General features: G+C 55.4%; 1 protein-coding gene across 3 annotated transcripts in view; it reads left to right on the forward strand.

The window, feature by feature from the left end:
• Window positions 1-23,282, forward strand: part of NREP (neuronal regeneration related protein) — a 343,157-nt gene extending 319,875 nt beyond the window's left edge. For all 3 annotated transcript variants that reach the window (XM_062189330.1, XM_062189331.1, XM_062189329.1), the window contains 2 exons: window positions 16,710-16,787; window positions 21,605-23,282. In XM_062189330.1, coding sequence (XP_062045314.1) covers window positions 16,710-16,787; window positions 21,605-21,730 — 204 coding nt within the window. In that variant the 3' untranslated portion in view covers window positions 21,731-23,282. The remainder of the gene's footprint in view (window positions 1-16,709; window positions 16,788-21,604) is intronic.
• Window positions 23,283-23,550: the final 268 nt, after the last annotated feature.

The following is a 23,550-nucleotide window of genomic DNA, read 5'->3' on the forward strand; positions in this document are numbered from 1 at the left end:
CCTTTCCCCTCCCCGGTAGCTGTTTCACAGCAGTCCTTTGGAGACGCTCGAGAGTCTCCAAGTGCCTTCCGCATTAGCAGAGCCACCTGAGCCACCGTCACGGCGTGTGCCCCCTAGCGCTCCGCCCAGGGGACGGCCAGGCACGGATGCCAGGGTGCTGCTGAGCCATTGATTTGCGGCAAGCTTTGCTGCACCTTAGTTGATGAGAGAATCTTTTTCAGTCACTCTCGCCGTAGTGTTTTCCAGTTTTCGAGTGAGCATGATTCTCTCACCTTGTTGTGCAATTAGTTAGGATATCGTGAATCTGCAGAGCCCTTCAGTATTGCTCTATGTTGAACTTTCTCACTAAATTTTAATTCCTAGCACTGTATCACATATGGGTCCTCGATACTGAGTTAGGTATTTTATCGTGAGGTACTGGCCTCAGATTCGTCAGTGGGAAGAAAACATTTCATGATGAGTCGCTGATCCTTTGGAAAGATTAGGTATTTAACGCAGTACCCAGGTCAGGTACGGGTCGACACGACTGCCCCAGCACAGTGGACGTGCCCTGGGTTCCCCATGGTGCGGGCGAGGAGCCCGGTCCATTTTCACAGAGGCCAGGAGTGGCCACAGCTGAAGTTCTCTTTCAAGCTGCTGCTGAGCTTTTAGAAATGATGAGTTGACTGCATTGTGCCATTCGCAGAGCTCTGCTCTCTGCAGGCTGTGAAGTGGCATTCACGGGCCTACAAGGAGGCTCTTTCAACCAGCTCCGTCAGCAGAAGGTTTCCTTGGTTAACGCAAAGGCAGAGACGGGGAGGGACGAGGTCCTGGTGGCAGCTTGTGCTGCTGGGCACTGGCTGTGGAGAGGCTGACAGGTCCCTAGGAGGGTGGTTTGTGTGGTGCTGTCTTCTCTCTCCCCAGGCCCTCCCATGCCCAGGGAGGGGAGAGATGGGAATTGCTGGGGGGGTTGGGGCGCTCTGTCTGGGGGTGACAGCAGCCCGGCTTCCCCGCACACTGTGGAGGTAGTTGAGGCAGAAGGACGAGCAAACAGCTGTTCTTTTCTGATCTGACACAGTTCTGCAGAAACTTGGATGCAAATCAGATCAGCACAGATACAACTGCAGAAGTTCAGCTTGGCTTTAAACCCTAAATTGAGATTATCAAAAATAGGAAAGTGTATTTTTAAACTATGAATACTTTGCTAAACTGCGTGAGTAATCCCCAGGTTATGGATGTTTGGCATTTAAGTGTCCATCTGCTGGTCACCCGGAGCCCTGGAGTGGTGTCCAGACACCTTGGGCCCACAGAGGAGCCTCCTCGGCCCCACGTTTTCTCCTCAATGCCATGCCTGGATGGAAGGTCTTCTGAGGCCTACGTGAAATGGAGGGTTGCAATAGTTATCTGAATAATTTGCTTTTAAAAAACTCAGTTTCCTCTGATTCATTTCAGTAATCCACAGCGTTGCTGTGGTGATGTGGGAGTGGAGGATTTGCCCGAATTACTTGGCTAATTCCTGTGCTGTGCAGGCGAAGGCCAGGGGTCAGGAAGTGTCACCAGAGGAAAGTGCGTCGGGTGCACTGGGGCTGTGTCGTCTTGGTTGATGGAGATCGATTACAAGATTCCTGTTTTAAACTGTTCCTCTGCTTTGAACTGGAAAACACGTTGATCATACATCTCAGCCCACATCCGTAGAAATTACGATCACTAAAAATACCATGGACTGGGTCTAAATGTGTCTGAAATGGGTGTTTCTAGACGTACTTTGCACCTAACCAGCGTGTCAAGGATATTTCCCCTTGGCGGCTTAGCAAACAGCGTGAACCTGTCGCTCAGCTCAGGCAGGTGTCGGCAGCCCTGGAGCTGGGGCTGGAGCCTCACGTGGCCCTCAGCGTGGCCCTCAGCTGACTTGCGAGCACCTGTTCAGTTACCAGTGGCAGTGGGTTGATGACGACCTGTCGGCTGTATTTGTGAGCTGGACCACAAGTCTTTCTCCTAACCAAATCAGAGGCTCACAGAGAGTCAGTGCTTGTTGGAGTGCGCAGTGCATGGTGTCAGCCCAGGAGATACGTGGTCCATGCGCGAGTTCATGCTTAAGAACTGGATGCTGCTCACTTTCTGGGATCGGAAGGTAACCTGTATCCAGAACCTCTTCCTTGAACGGCCCGGGAAGCTGACGTGAATGCAATTTTAGTTTACGTAGAAAATTGCTTCCCATTATTTATTAAGAAGATAAGAACGTCTGTGGCGTGCAGTCGCTCACCTTCCGCAGCGTCCAGAGCCACGTGGCAAGTGCTGCCTGTCGGGACCCCTCGGAGCCACAAGGTGAGCTGCCGCCTGTCTGGGATGCAGCCCACAGCGGCGCTCAGAGCTCACGGCAGCCTTGCCTGCAGCCGGAAGGTTTGCCCCCAGGGTCGGTGCCTTCAAGCCCTCCGTTGTTTCTGACAGAACCTGATTCTATGGCCCTGGGAACAGAAAGAGGCCTGGAAACCCGGCTGAGAATGGACAGAGCTAGCGGTGGGTCTGCAGCACCACCCGTCCTGCCCGGTGAGCAGCGCTGGGTGCTGTGTTTAGGCCTGGTGTTTGCAGAAGCTGCACCGAGCCCCCACCCTCAGCAGACCTCCATTCTAGTCGTGGAAGGAAGATGAACCCGCGACAAACCCGGCACGCGGTGCGGTTTATTGCTCCACAGCGAGATACACAGGAGTGAGGCAGGGGCCGGGGGCAGGAGTGGGAACCATTTATGAAGGGGGTGGAAACCAAGCTGCAACCAGAGATGGCAGATGGATAATCCTCCCTGTGACAGACGCAGTGGATCAACGCTGGCACCCGTTCCGAGTGTTTTTCAGCCTGAAATGAATTTCAGAATCCTCGGAGTGTTCCCAGGAAGCCGTTACCAACTGCTTGGAGTCAGCACAAAAGTTAGAAACTGAGTGGACACTGCTCCCTGAGCAGGTGCTGCGCCCTGTGACGTGTGCGTCCCTAGGGCCCAGCACCAGGCCTTCTCCGGTGCCAGCCGGGCGGCGGGTCACACAGCTTTGGGCAACGAGATGACAAGGAGCATTCCAGATGAGGCGGACGCTGGGACGCTGGCTTGGGAGACAGCGACGTGTACTTTCCCTACTGCAGGGCCTGTTTGCGTCCAGGACTGAACTCTAAACCAGACTGAGTGGCCTTGACGAGACGTTCATGTCTTCACCTGTGGGCTGTGCGTCCCAGGAAGTAGCGCACACACCCAGTCACAGACACTTCTGGTTAAAGGCAGATTGCCCTGCGCTGCTCCTGGCTGCCGTGCACTGGGGGTGAGTGGAGAGAGGGAGGGGAGAGACCTTGCGCATCTGTCTCTTGACACGGTGGCGGCACTTTCCTTTGGCTGAGCTCAGCCAGAGAGGGTGTTGCTGGCCTGTCAGCCAGGCTGGCCAGCAGGAGGCCCCCTGCTGATCCCGTGCGATCCGCTGGGCACAGGCAGGTGCTAATGAGCGGCCGGCACCCGAGCCAGCTGCTTCTGTCCCTCCGTGTCTGCCTGGTCTGAGAAGGCAAGCCAGTGCTCACCTCATCACATCTAGTTGTTCACAGCGCAAGGCCTGCAGGCGGTGGCTGACGGAGACAGCGGTCTGGTGACCGTCTGAAGGGACTCTCATCACGTGATGCGCAGAGGCTGGGGAAGGCCAAGGTCGGGAGGGAGTTTGCTCTGGATAGTGCATGGGATGTCATCTGGGACTGTGTGGGCTGCAAGGTCTCAACTGGAGATGATGGCACGAGACGGACTTGCCCATAAATCTCGGCAGAACTGCTGAGGGTGAGCACAGCCCCGGGGATTCTCCATGCCCGCGCCCACTTCATGCTTCCAAGACTTTTTGTTTGCCTATTGCTGTGCTTAATTCTTCATAGGTTTAATTTTGTTGGCTAGGCAGATGTGGAGGAACTCTCTGAACTAACTATCTGTGGCCACCACAAGTAGATCTTGGAGCGACCAGGCCCCCATGGCTGCGGTGTGCCCGGGATTTCTTCCTCCTGTGCCTCTGCTTCTGGAAGGACCGTCCCTCCTGACAAGACGAAGCCGTTCTTCACCCTGGCCTGCCAGCAGGCACGTCCCTGTGTCCGCTCTCCCGGAGTGCTCATTTCCAGCCTGCCGCCACTCAACGTGAGGAGCCGTGCGGCCATGCCTCCCGGCTCCCTTGCTGGCCACACACGGTGCAGTATGGCAGAGTCCTGTGGCTGAGGAGAAGCTGAGTAGCTGGGGAGATGGTTCCTCCTCTTCCTGAAAGGGGAAGAAGGCCCCACCATCTTCATCAAGTTCTGATGGGACCTTGGAGTGGCGCCACCTGCCAGCCAGTCCAGTGTCTGCTCCATGCCTGGCCGGGACCGCCACGTCCTCAGTTTCGTGTAGGTGCCTCGGTGGTCATGGGTGCATGCTGAACACCCCAGCCCGGGGCAGCTCGACTCAACACCGCGGTGCAGGAAGTGAGACCCCAGCCTGGGGCAGCTCGACTCAACACCGCGGTGCAGGAAGTGAGAGGGCTGCACACTGGTCGCAGATTCACTGCCCAGAGGACCCTGTCGGCCAACTTGAAAGGCTATGTTAGGGAGCTGGGGAGTGTTAGGTGAAATCGGAGGGCCCACAAACACGAGTCTTATCCCGCGCTCCCTTTTGCAGCCCCTTAGGCAAAGCCAGCAATGAGGGACTCCAGACAGCTAGGGGGATGCCGCCTTCTGAGGCAACAGGGTCCCCGTGGTGCCCTTACCCTGGCCGTGGAGCGTCCGTACCCCGGGCCCCGTGGCGCCCTCACCCTGGCCGTGGAGCGTCCGTACCCCGGGCCCCGTGGCGCCCTCACCCTGGCCGTGGAGCGTCCGTACCCCGGGCCCCGTGGCGCCCTCACCCTGGCCGTGGAGCGTCCGTACCCCGGGCCCCGTGGCGCCCTCACCCTGGCCGCGGAGCGTCCGGGCCCCGGGCCCCGTGGCGCCCTCACCCTGGCCGCGGAGCGTCCGTACCCCGGCTCACCGGGGGTTGCTTTTCCAGCAGCTGTCGGTTTGTCTGTCGTGTCAGAGGGAGGCAGCTGGTCACGGGAGAGCAAAGTCCACTGTGGTTTTTCACAGTAGTGGAATCTTGGACGATAAAGTCGCTGCCCGTTGCTGCCTTGAAGGTTCCTGCTCCTTAGAGGTTTGTGAGGAGATAGCTGGAGGTGCTGGGCCCACTGTCCGTCCTCCTTTTGAGGACTAAGACGTAAACAGTGTGTGTCCGAGAAGGAGAAGACGTGCAGTGCATGGCCATGTGGGCCCGTGGGCCCTTCGGAGCTGGAGTGGGCCTCCAGAGCCATTGCGGGAAAGGCATGGAATCACAAAGCCAGAGGCCCACCTGCCGCAGCCCTCCCCGCGCACGCCTGCGCTCACAGCACCCAGCTCTGCCCTGTCCCTGGTTGTGTTCCTGGCCAGGCCACTGCCCTCCGGCCTGCACGGGGTCTGAGGCCGTGCCCAGGGGGCCCAGGCCTGAGCAGGGAGAAGCCCAGGGGGGTGGTTCTGTTTAAGGCGGCCCGGGCATCTTGAGAGCACTGTTGCTGCTGCCTGACGCTGCGGTCTGACGGGAGGAGCAGAAATGAGGATACTGCCTCCCTGGCAGGCAGCAGTCCGAGCCGTCAAGGAAAGCCCAAGGGACTGAGGCGCCAGCTCTGCGCGTCCTCGTGGCGGGGCTCAGTGTGGGAAAACATGTTTTGGGAAAATAACGTGGTTTCTTGTGGCTTCGCACCTCCACCTGACGGTGCCCCTTGGTCTGATGTTCCTCCTACAGGACTGCAGACCGCATCACAGAAAGTACCCGATTAACCGAATGGCTAGCTGAGGTCATACACCTGCCCCGTCCAGTCCCTGCCGAGTCCGAAGCTGTGCCCACGTCATCCGTGGACCCTTCCCGTCGGGATTTGACTTTCTGGGCCAAACACCAGCTGTCCGTTTCTTGCTGCCTGAGGCATCGTGGGTGTAGGCATACACCCTGAGGTGCCCTGGCCGTGCCTCGTTTGCTCACTCCTTGGCAGTAGAATCTCAGGTTGTCTCGATCCTGTACCACGGTCTGGGAGCCAGGGCTCCTTATGTCCCCTTCAGTCCTCGTTAGACATGTCTCCTGTGTGTCCATGAGTTACATTTGTTCTTTGGCATCATGAAAAGAGTTCATCTGATCATTGATGAGGGTTGTCACTCGTGTCACTTAGAGCCCAGCTCGGAACCAGGTGACAGTCTGGCCATTGTCCGTCTTTGGAGCTGTCAGGATCCCCATCTTGGGGACTGGAGGACTCTTCACGGAGCTGGGCACATGGACTGTTTGTGCCGCATTTACAGCCCTGAGTCAACCCTCTGCCCGCACTCTGGCCGGTGCGTTTCTTCCTCTTCGTTTAGGGTCACTTTCTGTTTTGTGCAGTGTGGTATGTGCATCTGCGGATCACTGATAATGTTTGAATTCTCTTTAGCCAAGCAGTTTGTCTTCAAATTGGACTGAAATTTTGAAAAGGGAGAGTGATGGAGGCACAGGCAGGATGTGAGTGAGGCTGCTCACGGCCGGCCCCCAGGGAGAGCGGTGTGAGCGCTCAGGTGGAGGTCACGCGGGAATACTTCGGGTTCTCAGCGAACGCTCTGTCATGAGCTGCAGTGACTGCAGGACATGGGTTGTGTTCAGCAGTTCCTCCCAGGAAACCTGGACAGAGGCACAGTGGTGATGACAGGTGTGGCCAGGGTTTGGTTAGAGCCACAGCCGGGGCTGCCACTCCACACTCTCTCCCCTTAGCGCCTGCAGCACGGCATGCGCAGAGGCTGCTTCCTTCCAGGTGAGTGGTTCTCAGAGGGCACCGTGTGCTGGAAACAGGCAGCGAGTGGCAGCTCTCCTGAAAACCTTCCTCTGGGCTGCTGCAGAGGTCAGAAATCCATTTGAATTCCACGGTCAAGGCCCGGGAGGAGATGCTCAGCACCCCATGGGGGCTGGGAACAGGGCTGCTCCCAGGGGCCTCACGGTGACCGTCTGGTGGTTCTCGGGGGGCAGCAGATCTGATGGCTGGACGGGCTGTTCCGTGAGAACACAGGCTGAGTTTGCGTCCGTCCTCTCTGTGGCTGGGGCAGGCTCCCTGCTCACGGTCAGCGGCACAGGCGTGCCCCTCTGCACTTGGTGAGGGTGAGCGTGTGGAGGACACATGCCGATCTGCCGGGAGCCTGACCGGCCGCCAGCCCTTCCCAATCCTGGCTTCATTATTTTCCTGCCACAACACCCATGAGGGTTCCCCGAGCGTCCTGGAAAACACGCCCAGGATCTGAAAGAATGCAAAGCGTAACGGCCTCTGTGCCGCTGCCGAGAGCCTGGGCCTGCGCACGGGGAGTCTGGCGGTACTGCGCGTTGCTCCTGGTTCCCTGTTGGGGAAATGCAGCTTTGATGTTCGGTTGGCAGTGAAGACGGGGGCCAAGGAGCACAGAGTGTGAGGTTGGGGTCTCAGCACGGCCAGGACTTGGAAGGTGGGTGTGGCTTCGGTTGGACTGGGCGTGCAGGAGCTTCCTCCCTGAAGCCTCGTGCTAGCAGCGCTAAGAGCGGGAGCAGCCCACGCACAGCGTTGAGAGGTGGGGCCTTTGGGAACCAAGGAGGTGAGGTCCTTGGAGTGGAGCCCACGGTCAAATTGTGGTGGGTGGGTGTATGACACGCACACACCGTCTCCTACCATGGGCCTTGCCAGCAAGAACACCATCCCCAGGAGTCCCAGTGGGCCGGCCCGATCTCGCACTGGGAACCTCAGAGCCCTGAGCCAACACAAACCTCTTCTCTTTGTAGTCACCTGGCCCAGGTGTTGTGCTGGGGTGACAGAGAGCGAAGTCTCCATGTTAATTGGAACATGGGTTTCGTTGTCCTAGGATCCGTATTTGGGTCAGGTCTCCTCTGCCTCCACTGTGGCCCTCATCTTCGAGACTCTCCTCGGCAGCCCTTGCTCCTGGCGGTGCTGTGGGGGCCCTGGGCGGAGCGGAGGTAGCGCTACTCTGACTTTGTTGTCCTGGAGGGCAGGTTATGGGAAGGCCCAGTGGTCCCTTTTGGACCTGAGTGGTTTTTTTTTTTTTAATTTTTATTTATTTATTTTTTGACAGGCAGAATGGATAGTGAGAGAGAGACAGAGAGAAAGGTCTTCCTTTTTGCCGTTGGTTCACCCTCCAATGGCCGCTGCGGACAGCGCATCTCACTGATCCGAAGCCAGAAGCCAGGTGCTTCTCCTGGTCTCCCATGTGGGTGCAGGGCCCAAGCACTTGGGCCATCCTCCACTGCCTTCCCGGGCCATAGCAGAGAGCTGGCCTGGAAGAGGGGCAACCGGGATAGAATCCGGCGCCCCAACCGGGACTAGAACCCGGTGTGCCGGCGCCGCAAGGCGGAGGATTAGCCTGTTAAGCCACGGCGCCGGCCTGGACCTGAGTTTTTACAGCCTGCTAATACAGACCTGGATGTAGGTGGGTTTGTGTGTTTCTTTCCGTATTTTTTGTTTTTAGTCAAACTTCTTACAAGATAGGCCTCTGAGTCATACCAACTTTTTTTTTTTTTTTTTTTAAGATTTATTTATTTGAAAGGCAGAGAGAGAGAGAGAGGTCTTCCATCCACTGGTTCACTCCACAATTGGCTGCCAACGGCCAGATGTGCACCTATCCGAAGCCAGGAGCCAGGAGCTTCTTCCGGGTCTCCCACACATGTTCAGGGGCACAAGGACTCGGGCCATTTTCTTCTGCTTTCCCAGGCCACAGTAGAGAGCTGGATCAGAAGTGGAGCAGCCAGGACTCGAACCGGCGCCCATATGGGATGCTGGCATTGCAGGCGGCGGCTTTACCTGCTATGCCACAGCACCGGCCCCTCTAGCCGACTTTAACTACAAGTCGTTCCTCCTGCCACGTAAACCACTCTCCCTCTGGGTCTGGTGTCTGCTGTCCGCTATTGAAGTGACACCAAGGTGTCCCACGTGAGGTGACTTTTGCTAAGTGCTGGTTGGAGGGGGGTTGCGCTGCCAGTGTAAGGCAGTACACTGTTGAGAGAGGAGCTAGTCCTTCCAGAGTGAACCCTGCAGGAGAAAGGGCAGACTTTGGGAAGCTGTGCGTGTCTAGGGAGAGGCTCTGGGATGGCCTCAGATGCCGCAGGAGCAGCTGCGTGCCCATCTCATCATCCACCCCGGCCAAGAAGGACCCAACCCCAACTTTCAGAAATATGATTGTTCACCCACATTGTCAGGTAAAATTTTTCACCAGATTTTAATGGATGGCATAGTAATTTTTAGGGGAGAATGAGAAATGATAGTGCTGTTGACCAGAAAGAAGGTTCTAGTTATTTGAAGGTGAACCCTGGCATAGCGACCTAAAATCATTCCCAGCAGCTAATGAGAGCAAGACTGGAGCTTCCCCATCAGCCTTGCAGTGTGCTTGGGCAGAGCCCACTGCCCCAGCGTCTGGTGCTGGACAGCGTCTCGGCAGCCTTGCTGTCACTGGCTGGGGACAGCGACGTGGTGGCCTTGCTCTTGTGTTTGGGATAGCATCTAAGTGGCCTTGCTGTCACTGGCTGGGGACAGCGACGCGGTGGCCTTGCTCTCACTGGGCTTGGAGGACCTCCCTGACGCTCGCACATGCCGAGGCTCAGGGCAGTATGAGAATTCACCACATTTTCTTCCTTTTTATTTTTGATGGGCCTTTTCAAAAGCAGGAGAAGCACCACAGATGTAGTTTTCTCATGTCTTGACCATAAATGAAAAGTACTTTATATACCAGTCAGGTGGGCCGGACCTAGAACTCAGACACGTTAAGTGAGTGTTTCCTCTGGTTCCATCCAGGGTGGTAGAAGACTTTGCTAACATATTTGTGCAGGTCGTGGGGGCACAGAGACCACTGCTGGGCTGGAGTGCCCGAGGGGTGTCCCTGCTGTCGGTAAGGGTTGAGGATTTCGCTGGACGGAGCAGGCTTTGTGCTGCGGCCTGTTCACCGCTCTGTAGTCTCAAGCCAGGCTTCCCGAGGGCGGCTTTGTCTTCTCTGCTGTGGAGAAGCCTCCTTGTAGATCTTGCCTGAGACTTTCCCAGCTCTTTGCTGGAGTTTTCCCCCATGGTTTACTGTGAGCCCTCGACAGCTGTGTGTTTGACCTCACTGCTCTCAAGAAAAAGCGACCGTGCAAACCAAGACCTGAGGCGTTGAGCTCATTCCGGAGTCCAGCCCAGAGTTTGGCTCCGATTGCCGTACCAGGCTGACCTCGGTCCAGGGGAGGGTGCTTTGGCAGAAATCGCAGAATTCCTCGATCAGCGACTCCCTTTTTTGGCGTTTTGGAGTCTTGAGGTGGAGAGCTTTGTGCCAAGCGTGTTCCTGCTGGAAAGGCTGGGGTGGGAGGCGGGGTCTGCGCCACCTGAAGGCGTGCCGCCGACTTAGGCATCCGCGGAGCGCCAAGGAGCCTTGAGTCGCCAGGAACCCGAAAACTCGTGTGATGAGCGGTTTTACAGGCGGGTGGAAAAGGGAAGCTGGGCCATGTTGTCAACCTTTCGTGGTTCGCCCCGCTCTTGATTTGTTGCTCCCCTTGAAGTCTGTTATTCTTAGAAATCATGCAGCCACGTAACAGCACTGCGTTGTGCAGCCGAGTGGCTGCGGCTGCTCCTCGTGCTGATGACTTACTTCCCCTGTAAACGCGTCCACGGCCAGCGAGGGGATCTTCTTTTACTTTCTCTGCCTGGTTCAGAGAACTTGCAGGACGCCCTGCTAAAGCCACACAGCTCACTTCAGACACCCAGTCATGGAGTCGAGAGAGTAGCTCCCAGCCGCATGGCATGGAGGCTGCACAGTAGTAGCGTCACCTGCACAAGTTCTCGTAGAGTGGAGCTGTTTCTGTGCCCACGGTGAGGGTGTGCGCCCAGAGCTCATCCGCCCAAGTGAAGTCAGCCGAGTCCTGAGCCGTTGCAGTCAGCCTTATTTGTTGACTTGAGAGACCGAGCTCGTATCCACAGGTTTACTCCCCGAATGCTCACGGAGGCAGGCACTCAGACTGAAGCTGAGAATTCACTCCGTCTGTCACCCGGGGGCCAGGGAGCTAAGTACTAGAACCTCACCTGCCGCCCAGGGTGCTCTCTGCAGCGGAACCAGGACTCGAACCCAGGAACTCTGGTATGTGGTGGAGGTGTCCCAAGCAGCGTCTTGACATCTGGGCTAAACACCCACCCTGTCTTCCTTGCTTGGCACCTGGCTTCCTTCCCTCAGCCGTTTGTGGGGCAAGGGCTTGCCAGGCGGTGTCGGCTGGCAGCTGTGTGCAGGTGTAGTGCAGAGCCGCAGGGGTCACACGTGCCTGGTGAGTGCGACAGGCAGGTGCTCACAGCCTTCTGCGTCATGACCTGCGGCGACCACGCCAGCTCCCACGTGCCCTAGGTGTGTGTGTGCAGATTCTGGCCAGCTTGGGCACCCGCACTTTGACCTGCATTGCTGTCTCTTGTCTGGTGGCAGTGTGTGCCCTGCACTGCGTGCTTCCCCTCCAGGACACACGGGGAGGGCGGAATGGCTCTCTGGACCAGGTCTCGAGAGAGACCAGCACAACACGTACACATGAGTGCTCGTTTTGAGTTACTGGGCTGAGGTTCTACCTGCTGGCTGCTGAGGCCGAACGGAACATGCACGTGTGCAGACGGTCTAACTGGCAGAGAGGTTATTTAACGTGCTCCTTGGTTGCAGAAAGAATCAACTGTGCAGGGTGGACACCTGCTGCCCTTGTCTGCCCCAAATCGCCAGGGGTGGGCACCTTGCTAAGTCATAAAAGGGTCATATGTGCGCCTTTGTTCAACACGTGGGATCCCGTCAAGTGTAAAGAGTAATGTTACAGTCACGGTCACCGACAACCAGGCCTTGCGAACTCTTCATGGCGGATTTCTGAGATACCCAGTGTACCAGGTCCTAGCAGTGTTGGTATATGTGCTGTATTTCAGCTGTGGACAAAGCCTGTCTCAGGATCATCCTCACAAAACAGTCTCCTCAAAGCAATGTTGGTAAGAGCAGTAAGGGAGCAGAGGAAAAGACAAATTTAGAGGCAGTTTGTAACCAGATGTAAGTCACATTTTATACACAATATGGTAGATGTGAGAGGAGACTTCTCAGAGAACCTTAAGATTGATTCTGTATGTGGACTGTATATTAAAAAATAAGTAGCAACTTTTAAAGTGAAACTTTAAAAAAGATTTTTTAAAAATTAAGCAATGGTCTAGCTTGTTTTTTAAGACTTTGGAAGAGTAGTCTCTGATTTTCTCCACATTTTTTTTTATGATTTAAAGTGCTATTTGTCAGTTATTTGTAGTTGTTCTTGCTAAGTTGTAATTTTTGGCCAGAAGATTGCTTTATGACTTTGTAAATGCAGTGTGTTTTATTATGTATTGCCCAGAGAAATGGTGGGATAGAAAGAAGGAAAACAAAAAGTTTGCTCTCAAGTGAAATGCTTAAGAAAATTTAAGTTCCCAAGCATCGAATTCATTTAAGAGAATCTGTATGAAATAGTACACATTTTTTTCATGAGCTGTCCCTAAATATATGAATATAGTGGGTTCAGATATATTCAGTACACTTGAAAGCATAGAATTGGCTTACCTAAGAGTTGCTCATGGATCTCTAAATACATTTCTGTCATGATTAGTGTGCTTAAACCATGCCATTCTGTTGTTTTTAAACCAAATAACCAGTGAGATAAATGGAGCATGTAGAACAGAATGCATTAACTAGTAGATTCAGTGGCAGGCATAAACACTCCCATTTCCCCAGAATTGAGGCAGAACCTCCACTTAATTCTCGAAATGAGAACAGCCAAGTCCCTCCCTCCCTCTTTTATAGGCAGATGTCCGTGTTTCCTTAATTGTTGGGATACAGTTTGCTCCTCTGGCTTTGCAACTTCTGGAGTTACACTAGAGCAGGAACAACCAGCCATCACCCTTCTCCACGGAAGACACTTGTAGAGGGCTCTGTCCTCCTCTGGTGGGGACCAAGAGTGAGCATTGCACGCCTCTGTGCACTTGTTTAATGAAGAGCAGCTATCCCAGGGTGTCGTCCTGAACACATCCGTGTTTGAGGTGCGGACCACCCCCACCAACAGAAGAGAGGAGAAGTCTGTGAAAGGTAACAAGGAAAAAGTGTAGTTGGTTCTCATGAAAAACACGAACTTGAATCCAGAAGGCCAAGTGCTCGGGTGCAGCCAAGCCGCCTGCCCTCTTGGAGCATGAGTGGGCACTACCCAGGAGCAGGAGCAGCACCACAGCCCAGCGAGGGCGCGTGGGCTCCAGAAAGACACATCAGCTTCCGGCTGCCCTCGGACCCCCGTGTCATCAGCACCAGACCCTCAGTCCAGAGTCAGCATCAGCTCCTAACTTTCTGAACCAGTGGAGGACCCCGCAACCCTCAAGGTCGCCTTTGCGTGTGCTGTGGTGGCCACTGAGGGCTGCTTTGCTCCCGGGGCTCTGGCCCACATGGAGCTCCTTTGGCCCTGGTCCCTCGCATCACACACCATCCTGTGCCCTCCCCATCTCCTCTGTCTCTGCGTGTGAGTGTCAGCCATTCGGGCTGCTGGTGAGTGTTCAGCAGCTGTTACCTGGGATGCAGCCCCACCCCCCTCCCCTCTGGCTGCGTGTAAAGCACGCTGGACTGCGAGCTGGGTCTGAGCACCACGGCCTGGTGCCCCAGACGGCTTTCTCGGTTCTGAAGCTGCAAGTCCAACACCAAGGTTCTGTCGGCTTGGTTCCTGAGGCCCCTCCTGGACTTGTAGACACCGTCTTCTCCCTGGGTCCTCACATGGTCACTCCTCTGTGTGCCTCTGTGTCCTGACCGCTTCTTAGGCCCCGTCCCTTTGGACTGGGGCCACCCAGATGTCCTCAGTTTACCTGAATGACCTCTGTGAAGATCCTATCTCCAGGACACCATGGCCGGAGGTATGGGGATGGATGTCAGTGTGTGCATTTTGGTGACTCCAGTCATTCCCTAACGACACGTAAGGTGACCTTCCACCTTCAGCTGTGAGCTTTTAGAAGACAGGAACTCTGTTCTTGCCACCACCAGAGCCTAATGCAGCGTCCAGCGCATCACAGTTGTTCAGCCGACTCTTGGTGAATGGATTCCTGGAGCTCAGGAGGCCACGTGGGGTTGAGGAGGCCACTGCATGCCACACTGCCCTCGTGGAGCCTGGGTGGTGGCCTGGAAGGTGTTCGGATGGGAAGTCGAGGCAGAGCCAAGCCAGCTGTCCCCAGGAAGGCAGCAGTGGCGTTGCTGTGACGACCACTGCCCACACCCAGCTCTGGGGGTTGCACGAGAGCTGAGCTCAGAGCCGAGACCCTGGAGAGCAGAGTAGTGACTGTTGGTGGCTCTCTCGCAAGCCCTGCGTCTCAGAGTTTCACAGTAGCCCAGGTAACAGAAGGAACGAGGCTGTGAGGCAGATGGTGTTTATTTCCTGTAATCAACCCCCTCCTCCCCAAACCAACTGTGCTTTAAGAAAAAAAAGTGCTGGCCATGCCTCCCGGCGCCTCATTCAGGCCACTCAGGGCCCAGCGACCAGTGCGGAGGCCTCGGGCTGGAGATGGCCCTCAGGCGGCGTCTGCCGCATGGCCGCGGGAACACCTCCCTTCCCTGCAGGCACAGTGCTCTCTTCAGGACTCGGACATCCAAAGAGCCCGACGAGCAGTGCCACTGGCCAGTGTGTGGCCGCACCGCCACCTCCCAGAGCAGCAAGGAGGAAGGAAATGACTTGGCTTTGGCCGTGGGCTCTGCTGTCGGATACACATGGCCCCTGGCCCTTGGGCAGAAACCATAGGTGTTCCTTTGCAGTCTCCTTGAGGAAAGCAGAGTTCTCAGAACGAACGAGAAGCCGTCGGAGTACGTGGGCTCATTGCCGGGAGGCCAGCCGCTTTACCCCAGGACTGGGCTCCAGAGAGTTCGGGATGGGTGCTCGGGCCAGGAAGTGTCATTTGTTAAAAAGGAATGTGCCAGAGGGGCACAGAAGTGACAGCAGTGTTTACACAGGCTGCTCTCCACGGCTCCCACACGCCTGCAGATTTCTACATGTTTCTCTATCAGCATTTTTCATTTCCAATGGAACTTTTTAAAATACTCAGAATATTTTTAAATTTTACTTAATCCATGCTTTTTAAAGGGGAGATGTGGAAATGTCATCATTTTATGTCCATTTACATGAAGTGAGTTTACAGTTGATCCCAGGTTACAGTCTCCTAAAGTTAAGCCCAAACTGGGATTTTTGTGTGTTTGACTTTGTTGTAAACCTTGAGTACAGCTTGTGTATTTTAGACATTAATTTTGTTTGCCTCACCCATTCCTGGGGTGGCTGCTCGTCCCGGGCAAAGCAGCCGGTGGGATTCTTCTGCAAGGAGATGGGCAGAGAGAGGGCATCTCTCCTGTGGCCCCGTGGTCCGAGCAGCCGGGTCCCGAGTGAGTCTTGCAGGATGCGCTCTCAGTGCCCGAGGCCGCACGGGGCGGTGGCGTGGGCTGGTGTCATCTGGAGAGAGGCATGCGTGATTTTCATCCCAGGATGTTGAGGGCAGCAAGCTAGCAACAAAGGGAGTTTAAGGTCTGGAGATCTGTCACACCGCAGGCCCCCTCAGCAGCAGTGCGGCAGTGGGAAAGCCCTGGGGCAAGGCAGATAGGGCCGGTTCACAGGGTCAGGGTCAGCGAGGCGATGTCCCCGGGGTGCATTGCAGGCTGGGGTGTGCCCTTTGGGATACGGGCGCACAGCAGGTCATCCGCGCTCAGTCACCCAAGGAGGGAGCACGGGACAGCTCTCCTGTCCCCGGCCTCTGTCCCAGCTGCATGGTTCGCTGGGTGTTCACCCTCCACATCCAGTCCCTCCAGAACCCGAAGCGACCTCCAGGTCTTGTTCATCTGCTGACTATGGTTTGCCCACCGTGAGACCTTACAGAGTTAGATGTCCTAGGTGAGTCAACCCTGGCAGATGGAGGTTGGATTCTGTTTCTCCACTTTCCAAACAGGCTTTGGCAGTTTTCCTCTCTGCATGCCAAGGGTGACTTAGGAGGTCTTGCTCCCAGGTCTCCCTTACAGCCAGCCTGAATCTGTGGTCCTCGTACCCAGTGCCCCCATGGCTGCCTTCGCGGCAGGTGGGGAACTGCTCATCGGCGGCGCCCCACCTATTAAAGGAAGTTGCTCAGAGTCCAGCCTCTGCTCCGCCGCCCCTAGCCCAGAACACGGAGGCTGGGGTCTCTGAACATGGTCCTGCTGGCCTCTCCCTCGTGCCGGGGTGCCTGGCTCCGTGGGCAGCTGGGCAGAGGGCGTTAGCGGCCACGACCTGGAGAGAGCCCGGGCTGCTGCTTCCTCCCCTCCTGCACCCTGTGCCTAACGCAATCATAGCAACCCCTGGCCGCGTGGCTGGGAGCAGGCCCCAGCTGCCGCACCACCCGTCACCCAGGCGTTCTGCAAGCATGCTTACACAGGTCCCTCTGAAGGTGAGGCCGCTGGCCGAGGGGTGCCTCTCGGGATGTGCCGCCAGGCTGCTGCTTTGCCTGCTAAGGACGACACTGATGGATGGCTCCGCTCCATTGGGCTTAGCCTTGGGTGACGACGAGCCTGGCCTCTCCTGGTGTGGCGCACAGCCAGAAGCCCGCTGGCCATCTGCAGGGGCATGGCTTCCCCAGTGCTCTAAGTGGAATCAGGGAACTTTGGCTGTGGGCTTGCGTGAGCTCAGAGTGGGCCTGTCTGAGTGTGTCTGCTTCTCTGTGCCGTAGGTTGATTGCCAGGATGTCTCTGTGGGGGTCAGTCAAGGGCCATCTGCAAACCAGGGCCTGGAGGGAAGGCTCCCTAAGGTAAGACCCCTGTCTGCTTCCAACACCAGTTTAGGAACAGGTTTTTTTTTTTAGAGGTACTTTTTCATTTTAATATCTATCGTAGGCTACTAAAATAACACATCAACCTGATACTATGATGACCTTGGAAATATAAACGTACACATAATATAAACATAAAAATATAAACAGTTTATAAAAACTGGAGCCCTCTGAGGCCTGAAGTTCACCTGGTCTCCCCCTGCCGAGCCAAGCACCTGTTTACCAACGCGACCTCACGGTCTGAGATCAGCCGTTCCTGGCTGGCACATTCAGGCGGGTCAAGCCGGAAGACCCGGGTAGTCGCTGAGAGGTTGAGGAGGAGGACATTCGCTGCTAACGCTGGCTGTGCAGCAGGATTGCCTGCGAGACAAACTGGAAGAACATTAAAAACCATTCTGTTTCTTTCAGCTAAATTTTAGGCCTAAAGACATTTTGTATAAACACAGCTTCCTTGTTCGGACACCTTACCTGCTTTCTCTGACTCAAGAAAATGTATTAAATTTATGTTTTCGCTTTTAGCGCCATTTCTGAAGCAGCACGCTGGTTAGCAGTTTCTGCCGTAGGGGCCTTAGGGCCCTGCCCGCTAGGGTGAATACGGTTTGCCATCAGGCCGCGGGGCCGCTTTCACCACAGACCTGCCGCTTCTGCCCTTAGGAAAGAAGCAGCACCTGGGCAAAGTGCAGTTTGTACTCGGAGGCCCCCCAGTGCCGTCAGCCAGCGGTGGCTGCCCCGGCTGTGGCTGGCGTCCCAGTGTTTAAGGAACCTGGTTCGCACCAAGTCTTTCAGGTGTCCGCTGCCTTGCTGGCAGGCGGAGGTTCTGTGCGCCGGCAGTCTGCGGTGCAGGCCAGCAGCCTGAGTCACGTGTGGTCCTGTGGGGCACGTCTGAGTCAGGGGGGAACCCCGCTGGGGAGAGGCGGTGAACAGTCCGTGCTGCCTGAGCCGCCCTTGGCCTGGTCTTGCTGAGTGCGGCGGGAGGGAACTAAACTAGGGGAGCTTCACCCAGAACAGCCCACGCCCTCGCACCGCGCCACCTGCCCGCAGCAGTGGGTGGTCAGCAGTCAGGCTCTCCTTCCCCTGCCGCGGCCAGGCTGAGACAGGAAGAAATTCTGTCTTTGTGTTCATCCTGGTGACATCCCCCAGAGGGGCTGCCGAGCGCAGCCTTCAGTGAGCTCGCCGGGCCCTCCCCGATCTCGCAGAGGCAGCGCAGGTGCCCCGTCTTGCCCAGGGGAGGCTCGAGGCCCAGCTGCACTGAGCACTGGCTCCGGGGCTCCCGCTGCAGTTCTCTCTGAGCCTGTGCATGGTGCTCGGAGCACACACGCATCTTATCCAAAATGACCTTTGACTCACTCGGTCCTGAGCCCGTGACTGAGCACCTGGGGGCGGTCATCATCGGGGAAGCCGTCCCGAGCCACCAACCACAGAGACGTCCAAGAGAGCTGGGCTGTGGGCGCCACAGGGCACATCTGTCCCGGCCCCGGCCCCAGACGTCTGCACTACGCGAGGCCTTCGGTCCTGTATGGCCATTCCGGGCTGGATGATGGAGGAGGACGGGGCTGGTTTTGGCCGAATTCTGCCAGACCTGCCTTGTGGAGAAAGAGGATATATTTGGGACACTTCCCCTTGTTCCAAAAGCTAACATTCCCTTCGTTCTTTTTAAAACTGGGAGAAGGAGCACACGGGGAGGACTGAACCCCAGTAAATCCAGGACTGCAAGCGAAGGCGGGTCTCGCAGGACCTAGTCTCCCCCGCCCGGGCATTTGGGTTATGGGCTCGGGCCGCTCCGGGCGGCCTCCCACCAGGGGCCCCTCCACTGCCCTATGTCCTCTCTGCTTGGGCGTCTCCCATCCTGCACTCACAGCCAGGCTGGCAGAGGCTGCTTTGTTTCTGTTTTCAAATCTGTAGGCTTAAAATCAAGTGGAATGCTCAAGTAGTAGGCACTTAGAACATGAGTCATGAATGCAGAAATGCATGGTGGTAGGCCTCACCAGAGGGAAAAAAATCGTGAAAATGCTAGATACGAATCTCAGCTGATGTCTTTTACTGCTTTCCCTCAAAGTTCCTCCCAGACCTCTAGCTCTTCATCTCCTCTTGCTGTGTAATTTTCATAGAGGTAGAAGGTCAACAAGACAGAGTTCAAGTGCAGGAAGGTAGACTGATGTTTATTTAAAAAAATGGTCTCATTTGAAAGGCAGAGAGAGAGAAGAAGAGTTACCTGCCATCTGCTGGTTCGCTCTCCAAACGGCCACAACAGCCAGGCTGGGCCAGACTGAAGCCGGAAGCCAGGAGCTCCATGTGGGCCTCCTCCATGAGCGGCGGGGGCTCAAGCACGTGAGCCATCTGCTGCTGCTTCCCAGGCACATTAGCAGGGAGCCGGATTGGAGGTGGAGCAGCTGGGACTTGACCCAGCGCTCTGATGTGGGATGCTGGTATTCTAAGCCGCAGCTCAACCTGCTGTGCCGCAATGCCAGTGCCCTGCCCTGGACTGATGTTCTGTGTGCTCCCGGAGGAACAGATGAATTAGGACCGCAGAGGCACTTTGTTAAGGCCGGCTGTGTGCAGTGCAGTTGTTGAGTGAGAGGACATCTATGAACTTGGGACTTCCCTCCCTTCCTGGCCTCTGACAGGTACCAGCTGTTGAATCATTTTTGCGTCTGGGCGAGGGCGGCCTTTATGTTAAGGACACCGGGATTATGGAGGTTTTTTTGTTAATCTTAAGATTATGTACCCGATTTCCAGATTGAAACGGTTTTCACGACTGCAGGGAGCCTGCCCCGTGTTACGCTTTAGGAATTTTTATCTAGACCCTCAAGGCTGTGTGAGTGTTGAAGTCTGTGTAAATTCTCTGTTGTGGTCCCACCGGTATTTAACAATACTAGAACAACCTCCAAAACCAGCCCGGGAATGGAGCATGAAAGTACACACAGAGTGCGTTGTCCATATGTCCGTGAAGTAAGTGTGTCTTGTAAAATTTAGTCACCCACATGTTTAATACGGAAAGTCTACACAGTCCAGAAGATTCCTTGAAATTGAGTTATCTGTTGTGTTTAGTTCACCCTGCGCTGCTGGAGGTTCTTGGTCTCAAGTTGTGTGGAAGTTCACGGCTTGTGGGTCCTTCTCGAACAGAAACCCCACAGTGGTAACTCCCAATGGCGGAGTGTGGCTCTCGTCTTCGTCTGCGAGCTCAGGTCTGGTCCGAGTGGCACATGTGGCCTGCGGGGACCCGAGGAGGGGCACAGAGGGCACTGTCTCCAGTACACCTCCACCGGCCACTCGAGTGTGACCCTGTTCCCGTCTGCACAGGGCACGAGCTCCGCTGACCCTTATGTCGTGTGGGCACGTGGGCTTCCTGTCCTGTTGGTCACCCCTGCACCACTGGCCAGCAGGGGCAGCACAGTGGTCTTGGAACATTCTAGTGGGAAGCAGAAAACCGCACTCCCTGGGATTGCAAGGAGAGCCTGGCAAAGCCTCCGGACCTGGCCTGGCCTGTCACCCCACCCTGCCCCCCGGCCCTGGTGTCCCCATCCCCCCTTCTTTGCAGCCACCCCCAGGCCCATTCTTGCTACCACTTCTGCCTCTGACCTTGGGGTCCACACACAGCCGGGTGCTTATACAATGAGCCATGTGTAGAAAAGGTTTATGAAATGTTCTTATCGTGTGTTAGATGACGGACTGCCACCTGCCCCCTTCACACCCGCTGAGCTCTCAGACAAGTCGCCTCGTAGCGCTCCTAGGAGCACCTCGTGCCCAGCCAGACAATGTCAGAAACGGCCCCCCAAGCCCCCCACGGAGCTGCACTGCTCCCCCCTGGCTGGCACCCCCACCAGAGCCCCTGATTTGTCCTGAACAGAGGCAGCTCGTGTGCCAGTGCCTCTTGCCCCACAGCCTTAATACGCACAATTCAGGTGAACCTGTTTGATACGGAAGCGCTGTGTGCAAAACACAGGCTGCGAGGATACAAAATGAGTGGAAGAAGCGCGGTTTTAAAATGGTTTCTGCAGCGTGACTAAGTTTGTCTGTGTGTGTGTGTATCTGTGTATCTCTGTGTCTGTGTTTATGTGTATCTGTGTGTGTGGCTGTGCGTGTGTGTGTATCTGTGTATCTCTGTGTCTGTGTTTATGTGTATCTGTGTGTGTGGCTGTGCGTGTGTGTGTGTGTATGTGTATCTGTGTATCTCTGTGTCTGTGTTTATGTGTGTGTGTGTGTGTGGCTGTGTGTGTGTATCTGTGTATCTCTGTGTCTGTGTTTATGTATGTGTGTGTGTGGCTGTGTGTGTGTATCTGTGTATCTCTGTGTCTGTGTTTATGTGTATGTGTGTGTGTGTGGCTGTGCGTGTGGGTGTGTGTGTGTATCTGTGTATCTCTGTGTCTGTGTTTATGTGTATCTGTGTGTGTGGCTGTGCATGTGTGTGTGTATGTGTATCTGTGTATCTCTGTGTCTGTGTTTATGTATGTGTGTGTGGCTGTGTGTGTGTATCTGTGTATCTCTGTGTCTGTGTTTATGCGTATCTGTGTGTGTGTGGCTGTGCGTGTGCGTGTGGGTGTGTGTGTGTATCTGTGTATCTCTGTGTCTGTGTTTATGTGTATCTGTGTGTGTGGCTGTGCGTGTGCGTGTGGGTGTGTGTGTATGTGTATCTGTGTATCTCTGTGTCTGTGTTTATGTATATGTGTGTGTGTGGCTGTGCGTGTGTGTGTGTGTGTGTGTCTATGTGGGGCGGTGGGGGTGTATGTATATGTGTGTGTGGGTCTGTGTATGGGTGTCTCTGTCTGTCTGCATCTGTGGGTCTGTCTACTCCGCAGGGAGGTCTTCCCGTCCCAAAGGAAGTGAACCGCAAGAAGATGGCCGAGACCAGCGCTGCCTCCCCGACCCCACCGGGCAGCCATGGACTGTGCGCCCCGGGCGTCAGCTACCGCCACTCTTTCTGATCCACCTTCATTTGTATTGCGTATGGTGTATGGGGATTGATGAGGTCATGGTATCATATATGGAATTTTTTTCTGTGTAAATCATCAAGTGTAAGAAGAAACCATGGGACTCTGAGCCTTGCTTTAGAGAATTTACCTTGGACAAATAGGTATCATCACACCAGTTTTCAGCCGTTCTGACTCAAGTGGAACGCTCAGAAGTTCACACTGTGAATCCACGTTTACAGACCCTACAGGTGGGCCCACAGGCCTGGTCGTCACAGCAACGTCTTCCACAACTCACACCCCTCCGTGCCTCACCTCCGGTCCACTCCTGTCTTCCACACACACAGCTCCCGACTGCTTCCGGCAGAGGCTGAGAGTCCCCCTTTTTTTTTTTTTTTTTTTTCATTTAGCTGTAACAAGCCTAGTGGTTTATGTCCATCGACTGTCTGTATATCTATATTTTGCCCATGTACTCCTCTGATGTATAGAAGTAGTTGACACTCATTGTTTCCTCGTGGTAAGTGACGAGATGCTGCCACAGGACCTGAGACACTGATGAATGGTGCTATTTTGGACTTCTCAACATGCTCCCTGGCGAGGTAGCTCTGATGGAGTTATTTTTTATTTCCATGTTCCAAGAAGGCGTTGGTCCTCTGTCCCCCTGAGTGTTGTTCTCGCGACTGGACTGACTGGTTTCCCTTGTCTGCAGTGTGCTGCTTCCTCAGTGTGGTCGTGGAGTGGGTGCTGCCAGAGCACGTGGGGGCCGGGCCCCTGGGCCGGCGCCCACGGACACGCAGGCCCGGTGGTGGGAGCGATCACAGAACCGTAACTGAGGGCCAGAGCTCTTCCTTGCTGTCGCCTCGCCTGCCTGACGTAGAGAAAGAAAAGCAATAATTTTACAGGCGTTTTCGAGGTGTCTCTTGGGGATCTTTGACAGGAAATTTGGAAAACAAAAGGGTCAATTCTTTTCTAATAAACGCCCTCTGAAAAAGCCAAAGGAATAGGAAATTGCGCCTTTCCCAAAAGCTAAGCTGGGAAAGGTCTCGTGACAAAAATACTCACGATAAACGCAGAAGTAAGGCGGAGAGCAGTCTCTCAGCAGATTCTGATACGCAAGGTGCAGATTTTACACTTTTGTCCTTGCTCCCAGGGAAAAGGAAAAACAAAACCCAAATCAGACGGTCCACCTCGTGGAACGCGGTTGTGCTGGCCAGCCTGGAAGCCCACCTCGATTTTTATAGAGCTGTCCCCTGGCTCTGAGCTCTTCCGCGTCTGGCTGTTGACACCGACGATGCATGCACGGACCTCTGCCTCCTCCCGTGCCCCCAGCCTGAGTCCCGCGTGCGCTTCTCCCGCACCCCGTGTGTTAGCCTAGGTGAACCCCGTGTACATAGAGCGAGACGCTGGCTCCTGCATCTGTGGCGTTTGCGTAGAGTCCAGCCCTGTGCCGCTGGACTCGCAGGCTTTGTAACGATGCGATCCTTCCTGACGCACTCCTGAAAAGTACCCAGTGTATTTTAGCTACTTTAGTAGTATTTGTTCAATAAACATGCAAGCTGTAAGGTGACCGTCTGACTGGGCTCGTCACTGGGGAGGCCTGCCTTTGAGTGCCGTCACGGGTCTGTGCTCCTTGTGTTCCCAGAGCCCCACAGTCAGGCTAATAAACCCAAGGGCAAATAGCAAAAGACAAGGGAGCCAGCCCTGCCTTTCCTGCGTTCCCCTCTTCGCGGTTTTTGTGAGGCGAGAGGTGGGGCCTTGGCTCAGTGTTTGCAGACACGTGAGAGATTAGACCAGGATCCTTCCCTGGTTCACGTCTCCTCCCTCGGAGCCTCCCG

Source organism: Lepus europaeus, chromosome 4 (genome assembly GCF_033115175.1).
Source record: "Lepus europaeus isolate LE1 chromosome 4, mLepTim1.pri, whole genome shotgun sequence".
Lineage (NCBI taxonomy): Eukaryota > Metazoa > Chordata > Mammalia > Lagomorpha > Leporidae > Lepus > Lepus europaeus.